The following is a 19,755-nucleotide window of genomic DNA, read 5'->3' on the forward strand; positions in this document are numbered from 1 at the left end:
TCCCAAACTTTGAATTGGTACATAAATGTCCAGAAATCAGACTGAACCCTGGTGTCTGTTATTGGGTTTGAGTGGGAGCTGTACAGTCTTATGGTCTACCACACTGTAACACAAATTCACAAGGGGGTGGTAAGGATCAACATGCATCTGTAGGTACAGTACTCGCAGCTGAGTGAAAGCATGTCTCATGATTGCATATCATGGAAGTCACATTACACTGGGCCTAATTACAATTTTTGATCTGAAAAATCTGCACTAGGAATGGTTTCAATTAAAAGTTGGATTTCATGTTACATAGAGTGTATCTACCCTCTTAATCAGTCCAGTTAAACCAGCAGACCTCATACTATCTTTGAAACAGTCAAGAGAATCTCAAATTACAGCACTGAACTATTTCAAGAAGCACACCGTGACAGAGAAAACAAATTAAGCAATTTAAACTGAATCAAAAAATAGTTAAACCAGTAGGTCAGCAACATGCAACCACAGCATCAGAGCCTTCAGGTATATCAACAGCATTTCAGAATAGTGAAAACAAGCAATACAATGTGTTTTGATATTCTCAATAACTTGACATTGGATAAGCGGTGCTCCGGATAGATCCACAAGTGTAAGTGACAAAAAGATCGATGTACGGACAGACAGACTCCCCCCTATGTCCCCCATACGTTTCATGATGACAATTGGATTAGTGGTTCTTCAGATGTATTGCATACAGTCCATCTCTACTAGACCCCCATCGCAGGGGATTGCATCTCCAGCGAGGGATAATACGAATTACAGCAATATATCCCATAGTTCAGCTGCTTTGTAGTGTTCTACACCCAAGCGGTGTCCAGTCCATGTATCCCACCCACCAGTACTGAAACACACTACCTTCAGCACTGTGTTTACTTAAAAGGGGCAGCAGTGTGGAGTAGTGGTTAGGGCTCTGGACTCTTGACCGGAGGGTCGTGGGTTCAATCCCTGGTGGGCAACACTGCTGCTGTACCCTTGTGCAAGGTACTTTACCTAGATTGCTCCAGTAAAAAACCCAACTGTATAAATGGGTAATTGTTTGTAAAAATAATGTGATATCTTGTAACAATTGTAAGTCGCCCTGGATAAGGGCGTCTGCTAAGAAATAAATAATAATAATAATAAAAGAGTAATTCAACGTTTTACGTTTATTGTTTAAATAATGTACCTGTAATATCTCACTTTATTGTTAACATCCTTTTTACACTTAAAACTTTAAAGTCTGTTTTAAAGCTCTTTTCAAAATTGGCGCTCTAGTGCACTGGAGTTTGAGATCTGTCCTCTAAGTCACTGCAAGAAGAGTGATTTAAAAAAACCATAACAAGTTCTCTGGCTTTTGTGTTCCGTACCACATCATGGATTGTTTGAAAAGATCTTTGAAACAGACTTTAAAGTTATGAGTGGATGTTAACAGTGAAAAGAATAATTACAGGTATGTTATTTAAGCAGTTGTAGCAACACCTGGAGACGTGTAACGGTATATTTTTCAGAACCCTGCTACTTACTCGTTTCCAGTGGATCTCCTGTTCTCCATTACTGAGCTTATTCATTATGGAAATGTTGTGGGTATCTTTTGCTTTGACCTGTGATCTAAAATGGCTGCCATACTGAGATCCTGTGAGTTTTTGGTACTGATTCTTACGGTCAAGCTCAATAATGGGTTATTTATCACACAAGAACAATTCACCTTTCTGTGGCAGTAGTAGTAGTAGTCTTACTTCACATTCATTACACTTCATTATTAAATTCTCAAATTATCTTTAAATGAGCTGAGCATTGTGCAATATCTATTTTTAGGGTGGTTTTTTTACGGTTAAGAATGTAGTTTTACAGAGTTCATCATGCTGTAACATGTAATGCTCGTTTTACAGCCTAAGCAGCATTACTCTTGGACTACCTTACCTAAAGTAAAATTCAGTTAGACTTTTTGTCTAACTGGGGCTCTGTGAAACCAGCCCCTAAGGAACCTTTAAGTTGTGTTACAGTGACATTCACCAGGGAAGGCTGTAGCTACGAATTACGGAGCCAAAGTTAATAACCGTCTTATGATCCTGGAATTGGGTACAATGCAAGGAGCCTCCAGGTGCATATAAGACGTTACCCCTCATGTACCCCCACCTACAGCCAGTCCTATTAGATCACAGAACTAACACATTGTCGTTACCAGACATGCTGCTGGGTTTGAGAGCTGGCAGATCTCACTGCCTCCAGGAGTTTCATTTCTACAACTGTGATGTCATTTCTGGGAATTAGCTTGAGTAAACCCGGATGCAGCTATAAAGGATCCCCTGGACCAACGAGAAGGAGTAGAGGAAGTGAATCAATGCTACACTGACATCAGCAGTGAACACTAAGCAGTCTGCAGATAATACAGATCACAGGTGAGTAAACACTTTACTTGGTAGGGTTTAGCCTTTATAAAAATGTACTGTAGTAAAAGCACAAAGCCCAGAGAGATAAAAACACATTTAAAAACTTGGTAAACTATGGTAAATGCATAGTAAAAGCATAGGAAAACTGCAAAATGGGTAAACTTTTATAGGGTAAGTGTCATGCTTTCGACATTTTGTTTGGTTAAGATAATTTCACGATGCATATGTTTACTCTAAGTAAGATTAGTATGAATTTGATTCTAACAGTGTTCCACCTAATAATTCAACTTGTTTAAAGTTAATTTAAAACTAATTAAAAAGGACATTGAAATGTGTAACTGTGAAACTGAACTTACGCAATATTCAGTACCAAAACGTAAAATACAAAACAAGATTTCACGATACTTTACATCGCTTGATTAGAGGCAATTTGAATGACTGGGAAATGGCTACAAGCAAAGCAGATGTGTAAACTGTCACTGAACAATTTCCAATGAGATGTGAAGATGTTTTATTCCTGCTATATTGAGAGCTTCCTGATCATCTCTGTTATAACTATTGTAGTTAACAGTGCAGCGGTTGGTATGGCATTGAGCCCAGGAACCTTTGGTGTTTGTTTGGAAAACAATTAAAAATGTTATATCATTTTATTTCTCTAAAGCGCGCCTACAAAAGGCAATGGCATGTGAAAGCCTGTCAAGAAGACAGGGCTCTGCAAGAAATAAGTTAAAATTCAGGATGAAACAATTGATGACTTGCATATTATTATTTCGTTGTTATTGGGAATACGCCCTGAAGCTCAGTGTATATGTGCTTCTACAGGGAAAACTAATTTGCTTTTAATTACTGAGAAGCTGTAGGATGGGACAGCAAGCAGGTTCCAGGTTTCAAAATAAGAAGCAGGCAGAGGAGAGATATGTTGATAAGGCCTTTGTTGGCTTGACTGATCCAAGATCATAAACCAGGATAAAAATGTTAATTAAAGAAGATAACTTTTTCCTGGTTTCTTTTTCTTTTTAGTGGGCAGACGAAATATGCAAAGGGTGACCCTCCCTCAGGACAGGGAGCTGAGGAGGAGGATCAAGGCGAAGGCAAAGAGTCTGAAGCTGAAACGCAATGACATGAATTGGTCGGCCGAGATGGTAAACAACCTTGTAGAAAAGCTGATGGAATATCTAAAAGAGAACAAGGAGGAGCCGTACTTCCGTGACGTCGCCAAGCTCACCACCGGCAGCTACTACGAGCTTGTAAAGGTAACAGCGCTACTTGAAACAATATATGGTTTCACATAAATCACTATTAAGCACTTTACAAAAATACATACTGACCAAAAGCCAAAGCAACTCTATACTGGAATCACTGGAATTAAAAAAAAAAATGTTAATGCAGCAAAACCTGTAATATGATTTTTTCTTACTTTGAAAAGAAATGCATTACAAGACAAACATGGGAGAGAGGGAGTTAGTGTGAGAGTGTGGGAGTGTACGAGAGTTGTTCCTCCTACGCATTGAAGACTGAGATCCCTTCCCCTCTATGTTCCAGACTAACAACCCGGACGAGTTTGATGTGATGCTGATCCTGCCTACTCCCCGGATTACCTGGACGGAGGTGTGTGGATTATCAGGACTGTTCTACAGGGTGTCTGTGTGTAGGCCCCCGCGCTCCCCTTTAAAGGACTTCCTGCTGGAGGATGGTCTCACCATCTCTGCAGTCCGGATCCTGAAGGACATGAGGAACCTCATTAAGAAGTTCATGCGAACTTACAAAGGTGAGCAAGCTCCCCTCACTCACACCAAACTGAAAACAAGAATTTAAATAATCAGACTGTGACAGGGTAGCGTCCGGCTCCTTTCCTCACCTCCAGGAACAGCCTCTCCTCCCCTTCTTTCGTTTTGGGGCAGGCAGCACCTCCCTCTCTGGCGCTGGAGATGGCACCAGCTCATTTCCTCTCCTCCCCTTCTTTCATTTGGGGCAGGCAGCACCTCCCTCTCTGGAGATGGCACCAGCTCCTTTCCTCTCCTCCCCTTCTTTCGTTTTGGGGCAGGCAGCACCTCCCTCTCTGGAGATGGCACCAGCTCCTTTCCTCTGCTCCCCATCTTTCATTTGGGGCAGGCAGCACCTCCCTCTCTGGAGATGGCACCAGCTCCTTTCCTCTCCTCCCCTTCTTTCATTTTGGGGCTGGCAGCACCTCCCTCTCTGGAGATGGCACCAGCTCCTTTCCTCTGCTCCCCATCTTTCGTTTTGGGGCAGGCAGTTTGGTCTTCTCCAGCCTTCGGCAGGCAGCTCCTCCTCTTCCTCTCGGAGGGGGCAGCATACCACCTTGTGCCTGAACTCCCCGCACACAAGGTACCAACCTTCAGTCCGCCATCCCTCTGGGTTTGGGATGCGTTGGGGTTGCAGCAGATCCAATTGTCCTTTTTTAAACTGCAGTCCTGCTCTGGGTCACAAGGGGCACTATCTCACTTCCGACACCACAGGGTAGCATCAAGGCCCAAGCTGTTACCGGCAGGACAGAGACCCAGAGACAGAAAGCTACAGTTTAAGCGCTGGTGCACACGTTTATTAACAAAGCAAACACAAAAACAGGGCCAAAATAAAAGGTTCAAAGAAAAGAATAAATCTCTTGCAGGCTGGGCATTAACCTTCACTACAGATACAAACCAATACGAAAATCACAGCACAAACTCCTCCACCAGACAAAGACAAAGATATTGTTCAGACAAAGGCTTCCTCCTTCCTTTTATACGTGTGCCACAGACATATTTAATTTCTGTACAGCCTGTAGCTTGAGACTTAATCTGCACAGCTATAGAGAAAGAAAATAAACACCAAAGCAGATTGTTTTTTGAATTAATAGCTGGATTCTGTCCATTCAACACAGAGCACAAAAACACTTCTTTTTTTTAAACCAAAGCGACCTCCTGTTTTGTTTTGTGTTGAAGGTGAGTGTGACTCTAATTCATTCCACAGTTTCTGTCCCTGGCTGGCACTGGTCCCTGGAGAGGCAGAATCCGGGCTGCCCTGCCATCACCCTGTCTCTGCTCAATAACAAGGCTGAGGTGGATATCTCTCTCGATCTGGTTCCTGCCCTGGAGGTCCCCTCCTGTCAGGGCTGGCCCGAGGCCACCAAGAAGGGGCTAAAAATTGAGGACTGGCTTGGCAAGAAAAGTAGACAAGCCTATACCAGCCAGAGCTTCTACTTCGTACCCAAAAAACCAAAGGGCAGGGGTCTCAGCGAGGAAGCCAAGGGTAAGAAGGGAAAGGAAAGACGATAACTCAAGTGCACTTTTTTACCATTCTTCCACATGCTTTCAAATTGCTTTACTGCTCTCCCCTCGCTTCCTATGGTTTACACTTACTAGGCTTTTAATGAAACATTAAATGTATTTAAACATATTTTGTATTTAATTATATCCTGATGTAACTATCACTGACACTGTTATCTGCATCGTATCTGAATCGTATTTTGTCACACTTGTACTTGCTAGAACCGAAGTCATTGTATTTTATCTTGCTCTTAATTGTATTAATACTTGTACTGTGATTCTTGAAATGTATTTTTGTTTACGTCGCCCTGGATAAGGGCGTCTGCTAAGAAATAAATAATAATAATAATAATAAATAACTTTCTATTGTACACCAGTAGAAGTACTTAGCCCACAATCAGCACAGTTGATTTGAAGCAGTTACTGTTTCTGACCAAGACCCTCTATCCCCATCCCTGTTGTTTTTCCAGAAAGCTGGAGGATCTCGTTCTCTCACATTGAAAAGCAAATGATAAAGAACCATGGCAAGAACAAGACATGCTGTGAGACTCCTGCTACCACCTGTTATAGGTACGTCACTACAGGGGTAAATCATCTCACCTAGAACGCCTAAGCTTAGGCAGCAAATAAGGGCAAATGTGCACGCTCAGATGGTCGTGCTCAGATAGATAGCTAGTGGATTGGGGGACGGGGGTCAGCATAGGTGTAATAATACATTAAACATATTTTTTTTTCCTATATATATATGTGTTTATTTTATTTGTGTTATTATGAAACCGATTTATAGAGGTGTCATAGAATTTTTAGCTCACAGCCCAAAATGTGATTTAAAAATATCTACCAGATATGGATAACCTCAAACCTGAAAATGTCTCTCTTGTTTCACTGTGTAATTATCTATGGTTTATGTTTTTCCATAAGGTTTGACTCAATCCGCTGGTACACTTCTCTGAGCTGGTAATATAACTAGCATAGCCTACACATTTGAAATGTTTTTTACTCAAATTGTAAATGTACAATACAGCATAACTCTGCCTCTCAACTGTTAAACACGATCAACTAACTAAAACGAACTAAATAATACATCACATTGTTACCTTTTCTGACGCACAGAAATGAAGAGAGGGAGTCCAACGACCTCCGTGTCAAATCATTCACACCAAAATGCCAGCACGCCACATTACAAATGTATATTAATTCAACAAATAACTTTTTTTTTTTTAAATATATTAAATTGTGTGTCCTCTATATTTAATAAAATGGTTCATGGTAATATTTAAGAGAGCGTGTAACTGAAACAGATTTATAGAGGTGTCATCATCAAGTAATAGAATCACACAGTAAAAAAAGACACCAGCTCAGTCTGTGTTATAATGTTCAGCCCAAAGTGTGGTTTAAAATATTAATATCGACGTGATAATCTCAAACCTGTAAACTTCTCTCTTGTTTCATTGTGTAATTATCTATGGTTTCCGTTTTTCTGACAGGTTTGACCCAACCCGAACTAGCCTATACATTTTAAAATGTGTTTCATTCAAATTGTAAATTAGCCTCAGCTGTTAAATACGATTAACTAACTATATCAAAAACAGTTAAAACGAATTAAATAATACATCTAATTTCCTTACCTTTTCTGACGCACAGAAATCAAGCGATGATCTCCAACGACGTCCGTGTCGCTGATATCAAACCATTCACACCAAAATGACAGCACGCCGCGCTACAAATCGATATTAAATAATAAAATAACGTGTGTTTATTTTTATTTATTATTTTTTTTTACGGAATACATTGTGTGTCCTCTGTATTGAATATAACGGTTAATCGTAATATTAAGGGAGCGTGTAACTGACAGTTGGAAATGGAACTTCTCATTTTAGTTGAAAAAAAGGCGCGCAGTGGCGCGTGCTTGCCCCGCTATGAAACATAAAACGCATCCCTGCACCTTAAAATAAATAAATAAATAAATAAACAAATAAACAAACAAATAAATAAATAAATAAATAAATAAATAAAAATTCCGTATATAGAGAATAATACAACAGGTAGGGTGTGATATGATAAGTTACTGCACATGTTGTGGGAAATGTCGGTTACAATAACGTTTGGCTCCACCAAAATCCATGAAACACATTTTTTAACCAATTTTTTAAATGTATTTTTATTATTATGAAACAGATTTATAGAGGTGTCATCATCCAGTCATAGAATCACACAGTAAAAAAAAGACACCAGCTCAGTCTGTGTTATAATGTTCAGCTCACAGTGTGGTTTAAAATATTAATATCGACGTGATAATCTCAAACCTGTAAACTTCTCTCTTGTTTCATTGTGTAATTATCTATGGTTTCCGTTTTTCTGACAGGTTTGACCCAACCCGAACTAGCCTAAACATTTTAAAATGTGTTTCATTCAAATTGTAAATTAGCCTCAGCTGTTAAATACGATTAACTAACTATATCAAAAACAGTTAAAACGAATTAAATAATACATCTAATTTCCTTACCTTTTCTGACGCACAGAAATCAAGCGATGATCTCCAACGACGTCCGTGTCGCCGATATCAAACCATTCACACCAAAATGACAGCACGCCGCGCTACAAATCGATATTAAATAATAAAATAAAAAATAAAAAACATTTATTAATGAATTATATAAAAAAAAAAATTAAAAACATGGTGTGCCCTCTATATTTAATATGACGGTGAGTCGCGTAACAAGGGAGCGGTTTAACTGAGGGATGGAAATGGAATTTCACATTTCAGTTCGAAAAACGCGCGAGTGGCGCGTGCTTGCCGGCTATGGAACATCAGACGCATCACGAGCCTGTATCTATGTATAGTTGTAATGAATTGGCACGAGCTAGCATCTTACCCCATTGAATTGAATGGGAATTCACTCGCTGGATGCACAAACCATTATTTGCACCCCAGTTTGTATTTATGTATGTATTGCTGTATGTGTTGCTGTAAGGTTAATAAGTCACAAGCGATGTGAAATAGGTAAACCATTCAGCTGCACATCTAAAGGCTGTGTCTAACGCAGCCGGTAGTGATGGTGATAAAGGAGTACCAGTTTAAAGCAGCTTCAGTCTTTTCCCTTTTCTTGTTTCGGATTCTTGCAGTCACTGTGAGTGGCTCCAGTTTCCTCAGTGATGTGATTTTAATATAAAGTTTGTATTGCGGTGCCTCTTGACCCAGCCAGGTGCAGCTCTTCCGTGCCATTCAATCAGACTGTGATCTGGAGCGCGCTTTACAAGCCACGATGTGTCTTTATATTAGCAAGGGCCAGGCAGCGACACCTAGTGCACAGCCATGCATTGTGCAGCAAAACATAACCTTGTCTCCACAGTGGTAAATAACTAGATGGCGCCAGTTTTACTTCTGCAAAGACCCTTTGTTGGCGGATCTAGCCTTGGTTACATGTACATTATCTATGGCAAGCAGCTTGTTGCAGTATAGTGATGAAACCCCACCCTGTCTCTCTGTGTGCGTGTGCGTGTGTGCGTGTTTGTGTGCGTGTGTGCCCCCCCCCCCCCCACCCTCAGGAAGATGTGTCTGCGGCTGCTGAAGTGTCTAATCCAGTCCCTGAAGGAGCGTCACCCCGCGGAGCTCTCGCATCTCTGCTCCTACCACGGCAAGACGGCCTTCCTGCACTCGCTGAGCCGGCGCTGCCTCGACTCGCTCTGGCAGGGGCAACTCGACCTCTGCTTCATGCAGCTGCTCGACGACTTCATCACCCACGTGGAGAAAGCGGACCTGCCGCACTTCTTCATCAGCAACTGCAACCTGTTCAGCCCGCGGTGCTTCCCCAAGCGAAGCCTGGAGCTGCTGCGGGAGGAGCTGCTGGAGCAGAGGAGGCTGGGCCTGACCGTGTTCCAGCTCCCCTGTGCCGAAGAGGAACCAGCCCTCATCCCAGCAGCTCCAGCCCCTCAGCAGGCGCTGTCCAACACCCTCCTCTTCGGCATACTGCTTCTCCTGGGGGTTTTCCTAGCTGCAGTAGCCAGCCTCCCCCTGCAGGGGCCAGTATAGAGAGACAGTATCTGACATGCCCCCCCCCCACACCTCCCCATGCATTGTTTATAAAATGACTTCACTTCTATCGCTATGTAATATCTGTCTATATTTGTATCACGGCTCTTTTACATGTGTTAACTTGTTGCATGGTTAAGTTTTAAGCAGTGTGGAGTAGTGTTTAGGGCTCTGGACTCTTGACCGGAGGGTCGGGGGTTTAATCCCAGGTGAGGGACACTGCTGCTGTACCCTTGAGCAAGGTACTTTACCTAGATTGCTCCAGTAAAAACCCAACTGTATAAATGGGGGATTGTATGTAAAAATAATGTGATATCTTGTAACAATTGTAAGTCGCCCTGGATAAGGGCGTCTGCTAAGAAATAAATAATAATAATATGTAATATCTGTCTATATTTGTATCACGGCTCTTTTGCATCTGTTAACTTGTTGCATGGTTAAGTTTTTTTCTTTCTTTCTCTCCAATAAATAAATAAACTGACCAGACTTGGTTGATGAATAAACAGTTAAACTGATAACTTACCTGCCTCTGTGCTTGTGTGTGTGTGTGTAGACTTGATGAAGTACACTGAAGAAGGCACTGGTCAAAACGTTTGTCTGCATTCTGATTGAGTGCTATGGATGTGTGTCTGTGTAATGAAGTCACACTTTATTTCAAACAAATCAAAACTTTTACATACACATAATATGCAAATCATCCGCTATAATCACACTGTTCTCTCTCTCTCTCTCTCTCTCTCTCTAATATATATATATATATATATATATATATATATATATATATATATATATATATATATATATATATATATATATATATATGTCGCTCTCACAGCCTCCTCCGAACTGCAGCCCTGAGTTAATGAACACGGTAATATAACTTCCATATAAATCACCGGTTCAATAATAAACACCGATAAGGGCGCTGATGATTCATGATTGACAGCCTGCTTGCACGCGCTCCCGGCCGGCGCGCGCCCGCTCCGGGTATAAGAGCGAGTCCCGGAAATCTCGCGATCTCTTCCAGTGCACCATCATGGCGGTGAGTAGCTGAGGAGCCGGGGGGAGACGGGCTAATGGCGTCGGTTTACTGTTTATAAATCTGTTTCCATCGGCCTCGGCGGCGCCTTTCCGCTTACAAATAACCCCTGGTAGCTAACGACGTGACCACGACACGTTAAACCCAGGCCGTATGGACCTGCTGGGACCAGGGGATGTGAAAAACAAACATAACAACAGTGATGATCGGTCCCCCCGCACTGCTCGCTCCCCCGGGCCTGTCGGTACCGGGCGGGGTGTTTCTAGTGGAGCGTCTCGGCTCGGTCAGTGTGGTAGCTGGGAGGGTGTGGACGCTGGGAGCTGTTTTTCTCGTAATCTGTGCATTCCAGGTTGTGTTCCGCCTGGGTGTGTGTGTTGTGTTGTGTGCGGATGGGAGATGTCCAGGCATGCTGGCCTCTTCAACACCGGTCTGTGAACGCGAGTGTAACCCGCTGGAGGATTCAATCCGGCGCTTATATAATCAGGGCGGTGTCGAGGCTTCCGGGTCAGTCCTGTGTTTTCGGTCAGCGGTTTCGGAACCGGTTCGGTTTAGCGTCGCTAGTTAAAGTTCGGACGTGTTTCGAGGATACAAGTGGAAGCTAGTCGTGATGTGTGCACGTGTCACTTGGAGGTTTCGTTCAGTCTGGACTGGTTTTACTGTAATGTGAAGTTTTGAACCGGGCACGTATGGGGATCTTATCTAGAAACCGGAGTGCTTCATGTTGCTTTTGAAGCAGGCCTCGTCACATAAGCGGACTCGCGTCTGTAGTGATCCCATAACCCCTGGGAGAGTGACAGAGTAGCGGACTGTACTAGAGGACCTGCTAGCGACGTGTATCCTGTGATCAGGTCTTTAATATTGGTTTGACGTGTCCCTGTTTTATCATCGTGTTTTCAAACTGAAGTCCTCGCTGTCACCCCGTTCTGTAGTGTGTGTCTGGCCCTGTGTTCAGTGTGGTGTGCCTGCATGATCACACGTGTGTGTTTCCTCTTGCATGTGCAAGGTCGTGTGTTGTGTAAGTTGTTTGTGCATTTGTGTGTGTTTCAGTGTACATTACTGTGTGCAGGGCTATGTATCGGTGTGTAACCGTGTGTTCCTGTATGTGCAGTGAATAGCCGTGGACCTTACTATCTCTGTGCAGGGTGTGTATCTCTGGGTGCAGGGGTCTGTGTCTCTGTGCAGGGTGTGTGTCTCTGGGTGCAGGGGTCTGTGTCTCTGTGCGGGGGGGTGTATCTCTGTGCAGGGTGTGTATCTCTGTTGCAGGGGTCTGTGTCTCTGGGTGCAGGGTTCTTGGGGTGTATCTGTGTGTGTAACCCGGCCCCTCTGTTTGCCTCGCAGGATCAGGGTGAGAAAAAGGAGAACCCGATGCGTGAGCTGCGAATCCGCAAGCTGTGCCTGAACATCTGCGTGGGGGAGAGTGGAGACAGGCTGACCCGGGCTGCCAAGGTGCTGGAGCAGCTCACCGGTCAGACCCCCGTCTTCTCCAAGGGTGAGTGGATTAGAACCGACCCGTGGGGGTGGAGGGGTCTCCTCCCAGCTCTACACTGTGTATGAATTGTAACCCTCTCCTCTCCTCCCCTCGTCTCCTCTCAGCTCGCTACACTGTATGAATTGTAACCCCTCTCCTCTCCTCTTGGCTCGCTACACTGTGTATGAATTGTAACCCTCTCGTCTCCTCTCCTCTCAGCTAGCTACACTGTGTGAATTGTAACCCTCTCGTCTCCTCTCCTCTCAGCTAGCTACGCTGTGTGAATTGTAACCCTCTCGTCTCCTCTCCTCTCAGCTAGCTACGCTGTGTGAATTGTAACCCTCCCCTCCCCTCCTCTCCTCTCAGCTAGCTACACTGTGTGAATTGTAACCCTCCCCTCCACTCTCGTCTCCTCTCAGCTCGCTACACGGTGCGCTCTTTTGGAATCCGGAGGAATGAGAAGATCGCAGTGCACTGCACCGTCCGCGGAGCCAAGGCAGAGGAGATCCTGGAGAAGGGGCTCAAGGTGAGGGGGGTGCTGGACTGCTCATCCTGGGGGCCAGCGTGGGGCTCAAGGTGAGGGGGTGCTGGACTGCTCATCCTGGGAGCCAGCGTGGGATTTGTGAAGGTTGATCGGGGGGGGTATTCACAGAATTGGGAATGGTTGAACTACGGGGCATAGAGCAGCTAGCCGATGGGGAGCGAGCTGTCTTTGTGTGTGAAGCAGGGGACACTTGCTCATCCAACACTACAGACATGTCATCACAGAACAGAAGAGCCACGGGGACAGTGATGTTACTGCTGACGCCTGCACTGGTGCACCCCTTCCTCTCCCATGTAGAGATGCACAATACCCAGACTGGAGTAGCGTTTGCATAGTTAAGGGGTGAGCCGCTCTAACCTGTGTCTGTCTGTCTGTCTGTCTGGCTCCGCAGGTCCGGGAGTACGAGTTGAGGAAGAACAACTTCTCCGACACCGGCAACTTCGGCTTCGGCATCCAGGAACACATCGACCTGGGGATCAAGTACGACCCGGGCATCGGAATCTACGGGCTGGACTTCTACGTGGTGAGTACCCCGCCCCGCGCAGGGGCACAGAGCACCAGGGAGGGAGGGAGCGTGCGTGTGTGTGAGCGAGCAGTACAGAGCACCAGGGAGGGAGCGTGTGTTTGTGTGTGCAAGCAGTACAGAGCACCAGGGAGGGAGCGTGTGTGTGAGCGAGCAGTACAGAGCACCAGGGAGGGAGCGCGTGTGTGTGAGCGAGCAGTACAGAGCACCAGGGAGGGAGTGTGTGTGTGTGTGTGTGTGTGTGTGTGTGTGTGTGAGCAGTGCAGTGCACCAGGGAGCGTGTGTGTGAGCAGTGCAGTGAAGTCTCTTCCTCTCGCTCTCCGCAGGTCCTGGGACGCCCCGGCTTCAGCATCGCTGATAAGAAGCAGAAGAGGGGCCGCATCGGATCCAAGCACAGGATCGGAAAGGAGGAGGCCATGCGCTGGTTCCAGCAGAAGGTGAGTGTCCGGGGGGCTGTGTCAGGGTGGGCATGCTGGGTAAAACAAAGTTGTGTGTGTGTTTTTTTTTTTTTTTTTTTTTTAACACCCCCCCCCCCAACCAACTAACTAGTTTTTCTTTCTTTGTTTCAGTACGATGGCATCATCCTCCCTGGCAAATAAACAGCTATTTGTAATTGATTTGACAATAAAAAATTTTAAAAAATCTTCAAATTGTGACTGCTCTTCTGTTAATTGTGTGGGGGGGTGGGGTTTCAGAACAGGCAGCTGTGCTGTGTGTGGTTTGAATGGTCCAGTCGTATTCTATTAGATTAGTCCCCACTCCATGACGGCTGTAAAATCACCTGTCTGTATACACAGACCCAGTCTCGCACGAGGCTGCTGGCGTCTATACGCAGACCCCGTCTCGCACGAGGCTGCGTGCGGTACACGCTGGCGTCTGTATACGCAGACCCCGTCTCGCACGAGGCTGCGTGCGGTACACGCTGGCGTCTGTGTATGCAGACCCCGTCTCGCACGAGGCTGCGTGTGGTACACGCTGGCGTCTGTGTATGCAGACCCCGTCTCGCACGAGGCTGCGTGCGGTACACGCTGGCGTCTGTATACGCAGACCCCGTCTCGCACGAGGCTGCGTGCGGTACACGCTGGCGTCTGTGTATGCAGACCCCGTCTCGCACGAGGCTGCGTGTGGTACACGCTGGCGTCTGTATACGCAGACCCCGTCTCGCACGAGGCTGCGTGTGGTACACGCTGGCGTCTGTATACACAGACCCCGTCTCGCACGAGGCTGCGTGTGGTACACGCTGGCGTCTATCTCTTGCAAGCGCTTCATGTTTTGCAGTATTGAGTTTCTTGCACTCCTGTAAAATCTTCAGTAAATAAAAGGCTCTGAGGCTGTAGTGTTGGGGTACAAATCATATTTATTTTTGGGGTCTCTCTTTACAAGCTTTTCCTGCCGTCGCACTCGCTGGACTCTCCGAATCCGATCGGGTGTCTGGTTCCGGTCGGTGCCAGTGCTGGTGTGAGCGGCCCGTCTTCACACTGCCTTCCTGTTTAAGCTTCCCTTTGGAAGGAGGCTCGGGTCTGTGTGCCACGTCCTTCATCAGCCTTTACAAACACACTGCTGGGAAGTGCAGTCTTTATATGAGGACTTGTGGAAGATGCAAATGCATGCTGAGCTCCTGTGAGGCTGGGAGATGATCGTGTGTTCCCTTGTTTTGCATGCTGAGCTCCTGTAAGGCTGGGAGATGATTGTGTGTGGCTTTGTTTTGCATGCTGTGAGGCTGGGAGATGATAGTGTGTTGTCTTGTTTTGCATGCTGAGCTCCTGTGAGGCTGGGAGATGATCGTGTGTTGTCTTGTTTTGCATGCTGTGCTCCTGTGAGGCTGGGAGATGATCGTGTGTTGTCTTGTTTTGCATGCTGTGCTCCTGTGAGGCTGGGAGATGATCGTGTGTTGTCTTGTTTTGCATGCTGTGCTCCTGTGAGGCTGGGAGATGATCGTGTGTTGTCTTGTTTTGCATGCTGTGCTCCTGTGAGGCTGGGAGATGATCGTGTGTTGTCTTGTTTTGCATGCTGTGCTCCTGTGAGGCTGGGAGATGATAGTGTGTTGTCTTGTTTTGCATGCTGTGCTCCTGTGAGGCTGGGAGATGATCGTGTGTTGTCTTGTTTTGCATGCTGTGCTCCTGTGAGGCTGGGAGATGATCGTGTGTTGTCTTGTTTTGCATGCTGAGCTCCTGTGAGGCTGGGAGATGATAGTGTGTTGTCTTGTTTTGCATGCTGAGCTCCTGTGAGGCTGGGAGATGATAGTGTGTTGTCTTGTTTTGCATGCTGTGCTCCTGTGAGGCTGGGAGATGATAGTGTGTTGTCTTGTTTTGCATGCTGAGCTCCTGTGAGGCTGGGAGATGATCGTGTGTTACCTTGTTTTGCATGCTGTGCTCCTGTGAGGCTGGGAGATGATCGTGTGTTGTCTTGTTTTGCATGCTGTGCTCCTGTGAGGCTGGGAGATGATCGTGTGTTGTCTTGTTTTGCATGCTGAGCTCCTGTGAGGCTGGGAGATGATTGTGTGTTCCCTTGTTTTGCATGCTGTGCTCCTGTGAGGCTGGGAGATGATCGTGTGTTGTCTTGTTTTGCATGCTGTGCTCCTGTGAGGCTGGGAGATGATAGTGTGTTGTCTTGTTTTGCATGCTGTGCTCCTGTGAGGCTGGGAGATGATCGTGTGTTGTCTTGTTTTGCATGCTGTGCTCCTGTGAGGCTGGGAGATGATCGTGTGTTGTCTTGTTTTGCATGCTGAGCTCCTGTGAGGCTGGGAGATGATTGTGTGTTGTCTTGTTTTGCATGCTGAGCTCCTGTGAGGCTGGGAGATGATTGTGTGTTACCTTGTTTTGCATGCTGTGCTCCTGTGAGGCTGGGAGATGATCGTGTGTTGTCTTGTTTTGCATGCTGTGAGGCTGGGAGATGATCGTGTGTTGTCTTGTTTTGCATGCTGAGCTCCTGTGAGGCTGGGAGATGATCGTGTGTTGTCTTGTTTTGCATGCTGAGCTCCTGTGAGGCTGGGAGATGATAGTGTGTTGTCTTGTTTTGCATGCTGTGCTCCTGTGAGGCTGGGAGATGATCGTGTGTTGTCTTGTTTTGCATGCTGTGCTCCTGTGAGGCTGGGAGATGATAGTGTGTTGTCTTGTTTTGCATGCTGAGCTCCTGTGAGGCTGGGAGATGATCGTGTGTTGTCTTGTTTTGCATGCTGAGCTCCTGTGAGGCTGGGAGATGATTGTGTGTTGTCTTGTTTTGCATGCTGTGCTCCTGTGAGGCTGGGAGATGATCGTGTGTTGTCTTGTTTTGCATGCTGAGCTCCTGTGAGGCTGGGAGATGATCGTGTGTTGTCTTGTTTTGCATGCTGAGCTCCTGTGAGGCTGGGAGATGATAGTGTGTTGTCTTGTTTTGCATGCTGTGCTCCTGTGAGGCTGGGAGATGATCGTGTGTTGTCTTGTTTTGCATGCTGAGCTCCTGTGAGGCTGGGAGATGATCGTGTGTTGTCTTGTTTTGCATGCTGAGCTCCTGTGAGGCTGGGAGATGATCGTGTGTTGTCTTGTTTTGCATGCTGAGCTCCTGTGAGGCTGGGAGATGATCGCGTGTTCCCTTGTTTTGCATGCTGAGCTCCTGTGAGGCTGGGAGATGATAGTGTGTTGTCTTGTTTTGCATGCTGAGCTCCTGTGAGGCTGGGAGATGATCGTGTGTTGTCTTGTTTTGCATGCTGAGCTCCTGTGAGGCTGGGAGATGATCGTGTGTTGTCTTGTTTTGCATGCTGTGCTCCTGTGAGGCTGGGAGATGATAGTGTGTTGTCTTGTTTTGCATGCTGAGCTCCTGTGAGGCTGGGAGATGATCGTGTGTTGTCTTGTTTTGCATGCTGAGCTCCTGTGAGGCTGGGAGATGATCGTGTGTTGTCTTGTTTTGCATGCTGAGCTCCTGTGAGGCTGGGAGATGATCGTGTGTTCCCTTGTTTTGCATGCTGAGCTCCTGTGAGGCTGGGAGATGATAGTGTGTTGTCTTGTTTTGCATGCTGAGCTCCTGTGAGGCTGGGAGATGATCGTGTGTTGTCTTGTTTTGCATGCTGTGCTCCTGTGAGGCTGGGAGATGATCGTGTGTTGTCTTGTTTTGCATGCTGAGCTCCTGTGAGGCTGGGAGATGATCGTGTGTTCCCTTGTTTTGCATGCTGAGCTCCTGTGAGGCTGGGAGATGATAGTGTGTTGTCTTGTTTTGCATGCTGAGCTCCTGTGAGGCTGGGAGATGATCGTGTGTTGTCTTGTTTTGCATGCTGAGCTCCTGTGAGGCTGGGAGATGATCGTGTGTTGTCTTGTTTTGCATGCTGTGCTCCTGTGAGGCTGGGAGATGATCGTGTGTTGTCTTGTTTTGCATGCTGAGCTCCTGTGAGGCTGGGAGATGATTGTGTGTTGTCTTGTTTTGCATGCTGTGCTCCTGTGAGGCTGGGAGATGATTGTGTGTTCCCTTGTTTTGCATGCTGAGCTCCTGTGAGGCTGGGAGATGATTGTGTGTTCCCTTGTTTTGCATGCTGTGCTCCTGTGAGGCTGGGAGATGATCGTGTGTTGTCTTGTTTTGCATGCTGAGCTCCTGTGAGGCTGGGAGATGATTGTGTGTTGTCTTGTTTTGCATGCTGTGCTCCTGTGAGGCTGGGAGATGATCGTGTGTTGTCTTGTTTTGCATGCTGAGCTCCTGTGAGGCTGGGAGATGATCGTGTGTTGTCTTGTTTTGCATGCTGTGCTCCTGTGAGGCTGGGAGATGATAGTGTGTTGTCTTGTTTTGCATGCTGAGCTCCTGTGAGGCTGGGAGATGATCGTGTGTTGTCTTGTTTTGCATGCTGTGCTCCTGTGAGGCTGGGAGATGATCGTGTGTTGTCTTGTTTTGCATGCTGAGCTCCTGTGAGGCTGGGAGATGATCGTGTGTTGTCTTGTTTTGCATGCTGAGCTCCTGTGAGGCTGGGAGATGATCGCGTGTTCCCTTGTTTTGCATGCTGAGCTCCTGTGAGGCTGGGAGATGATAGTGTGTTGTCTTGTTTTGCATGCTGAGCTCCTGTGAGGCTGGGAGATGATCGTGTGTTGTCTTGTTTTGCATGCTGAGCTCCTGTGAGGCTGGGAGATGATCGTGTGTTGTCTTGTTTTGCATGCTGTGCTCCTGTGAGGCTGGGAGATGATCGTGTGTTGTCTTGTTTTGCATGCTGAGCTCCTGTGAGGCTGGGAGATGATTGTGTGTTGTCTTGTTTTGCATGCTGTGCTCCTGTGAGGCTGGGAGATGATCGTGTGTTGTCTTGTTTTGCATGCTGAGCTCCTGTGAGGCTGGGAGATGATCGTGTGTTCCCTTGTTTTGCATGCTGTGCTCCTGTGAGGCTGGGAGATGATAGTGTGTTGTCTTGTTTTGCATGCTGTGCTCCTGTGAGGCTGGGAGATGATTGTGTGTTGCCTTGTTTTGCATGCTGTGCTCCTGTGAGGCTGGGAGATGATCGTGTGTTGTCTTGTTTTGCATGCTGAGCTCCTGTGAGGCTGGGAGATGATCGTGTGTTGTCTTGTTTTGCATGCTGAGCTCCTGTGAGGCTGGGAGATGATCGCGTGTTCCCTTGTTTTGCATGCTGAGCTCCTGTGAGGCTGGGAGATGATAGTGTGTTGTCTTGTTTTGCATGCTGAGCTCCTGTGAGGCTGGGAGATGATCGTGTGTTGTCTTGTTTTGCATGCTGAGCTCCTGTGAGGCTGGGAGATGATCGTGTGTTGTCTTGTTTTGCATGCTGTGCTCCTGTGAGGCTGGGAGATGATAGTGTGTTGTCTTGTTTTGCATGCTGAGCTCCTGTGAGGCTGGGAGATGATCGTGTGTTGTCTTGTTTTGCATGCTGAGCTCCTGTGAGGCTGGGAGATGATCGTGTGTTGTCTTGTTTTGCATGCTGAGCTCCTGTGAGGCTGGGAGATGATCGTGTGTTCCCTTGTTTTGCATGCTGAGCTCCTGTGAGGCTGGGAGATGATAGTGTGTTGTCTTGTTTTGCATGCTGAGCTCCTGTGAGGCTGGGAGATGATCGTGTGTTGTCTTGTTTTGCATGCTGAGCTCCTGTGAGGCTGGGAGATGATCGTGTGTTGTCTTGTTTTGCATGCTGTGCTCCTGTGAGGCTGGGAGATGATAGTGTGTTGTCTTGTTTTGCATGCTGTGCTCCTGTGAGGCTGGGAGATGATTGTGTGTTGCCTTGTTTTGCATGCTGTGCTCCTGTGAGGCTGGGAGATGATCGTGTGTTGTCTTGTTTTGCATGCTGAGCTCCTGTGAGGCTGGGAGATGATCGTGTGTTGTCTTGTTTTGCATGCTGAGCTCCTGTGAGGCTGGGAGATGATCGCGTGTTCCCTTGTTTTGCATGCTGAGCTCCTGTGAGGCTGGGAGATGATAGTGTGTTGTCTTGTTTTGCATGCTGAGCTCCTGTGAGGCTGGGAGATGATCGTGTGTTGTCTTGTTTTGCATGCTGAGCTCCTGTGAGGCTGGGAGATGATCGTGTGTTGTCTTGTTTTGCATGCT

General features: G+C 46.5%; 2 protein-coding genes across 2 annotated transcripts; both read left to right on the forward strand.

The window, feature by feature from the left end:
* The first annotated feature begins 21 nt into the window (after positions 1 to 21).
* Positions 22 to 10,201, forward strand: LOC117413955 (cyclic GMP-AMP synthase). Its single transcript, XM_059000169.1, has 6 exons — positions 22 to 2,399; positions 3,411 to 3,643; positions 3,933 to 4,158; positions 5,361 to 5,639; positions 6,127 to 6,226; positions 9,206 to 10,201. The coding sequence occupies exons 2-6, from the start codon at positions 3,425 to 3,427 to the stop codon at positions 9,687 to 9,689; spliced, it is 1,308 nt and encodes a 435-aa protein (XP_058856152.1). The 5' UTR covers positions 22 to 2,399; positions 3,411 to 3,424; the 3' UTR covers positions 9,690 to 10,201.
* Positions 10,202 to 10,622: 421 nt separating this feature from the next.
* rpl11 (ribosomal protein L11) lies at positions 10,623 to 13,907 on the forward strand. Its single transcript, XM_059000285.1, has 6 exons — positions 10,623 to 10,731; positions 12,067 to 12,217; positions 12,616 to 12,722; positions 13,132 to 13,263; positions 13,590 to 13,700; positions 13,833 to 13,907. Exons 1-6 carry the CDS (start codon positions 10,726 to 10,728, stop codon positions 13,860 to 13,862), a joined length of 537 nt encoding a protein of 178 aa, XP_058856268.1. The 5' UTR covers positions 10,623 to 10,725; the 3' UTR covers positions 13,863 to 13,907.
* The last annotated feature ends 5,848 nt before the right edge of the window (positions 13,908 to 19,755 follow it).

This window comes from Acipenser ruthenus, chromosome 25, assembly GCF_902713425.1.
Source record: "Acipenser ruthenus chromosome 25, fAciRut3.2 maternal haplotype, whole genome shotgun sequence".
In the NCBI taxonomy this organism is placed as follows: Eukaryota; Metazoa; Chordata; class Actinopteri; order Acipenseriformes; family Acipenseridae; genus Acipenser; species Acipenser ruthenus.

Coding starts and splice junctions, on each gene's coding strand:
- rpl11 (XM_059000285.1), top strand. Junction 12,218..12,615: donor GACCCCCGTCTTCTCCAAGG/GTGAGTGGATTA, acceptor GTCTCCTCTCAG/CTCGCTACACGGTGCGCTCT. Junction 12,723..13,131: donor TCCTGGAGAAGGGGCTCAAG/GTGAGGGGGGTG, acceptor CTGGCTCCGCAG/GTCCGGGAGTACGAGTTGAG.
- LOC117413955 (XM_059000169.1), top strand. CDS start 3,425: ATGCAAAGGGTGACCCTCCCTCAGGACAGGGAGCTGAGGAGGAGGATC. Junction 3,644..3,932: donor GCTACTACGAGCTTGTAAAG/GTAACAGCGCTA, acceptor TCTATGTTCCAG/ACTAACAACCCGGACGAGTT. Junction 4,159..5,360: donor GTTCATGCGAACTTACAAAG/GTGAGCAAGCTC, acceptor TTCATTCCACAG/TTTCTGTCCCTGGCTGGCAC.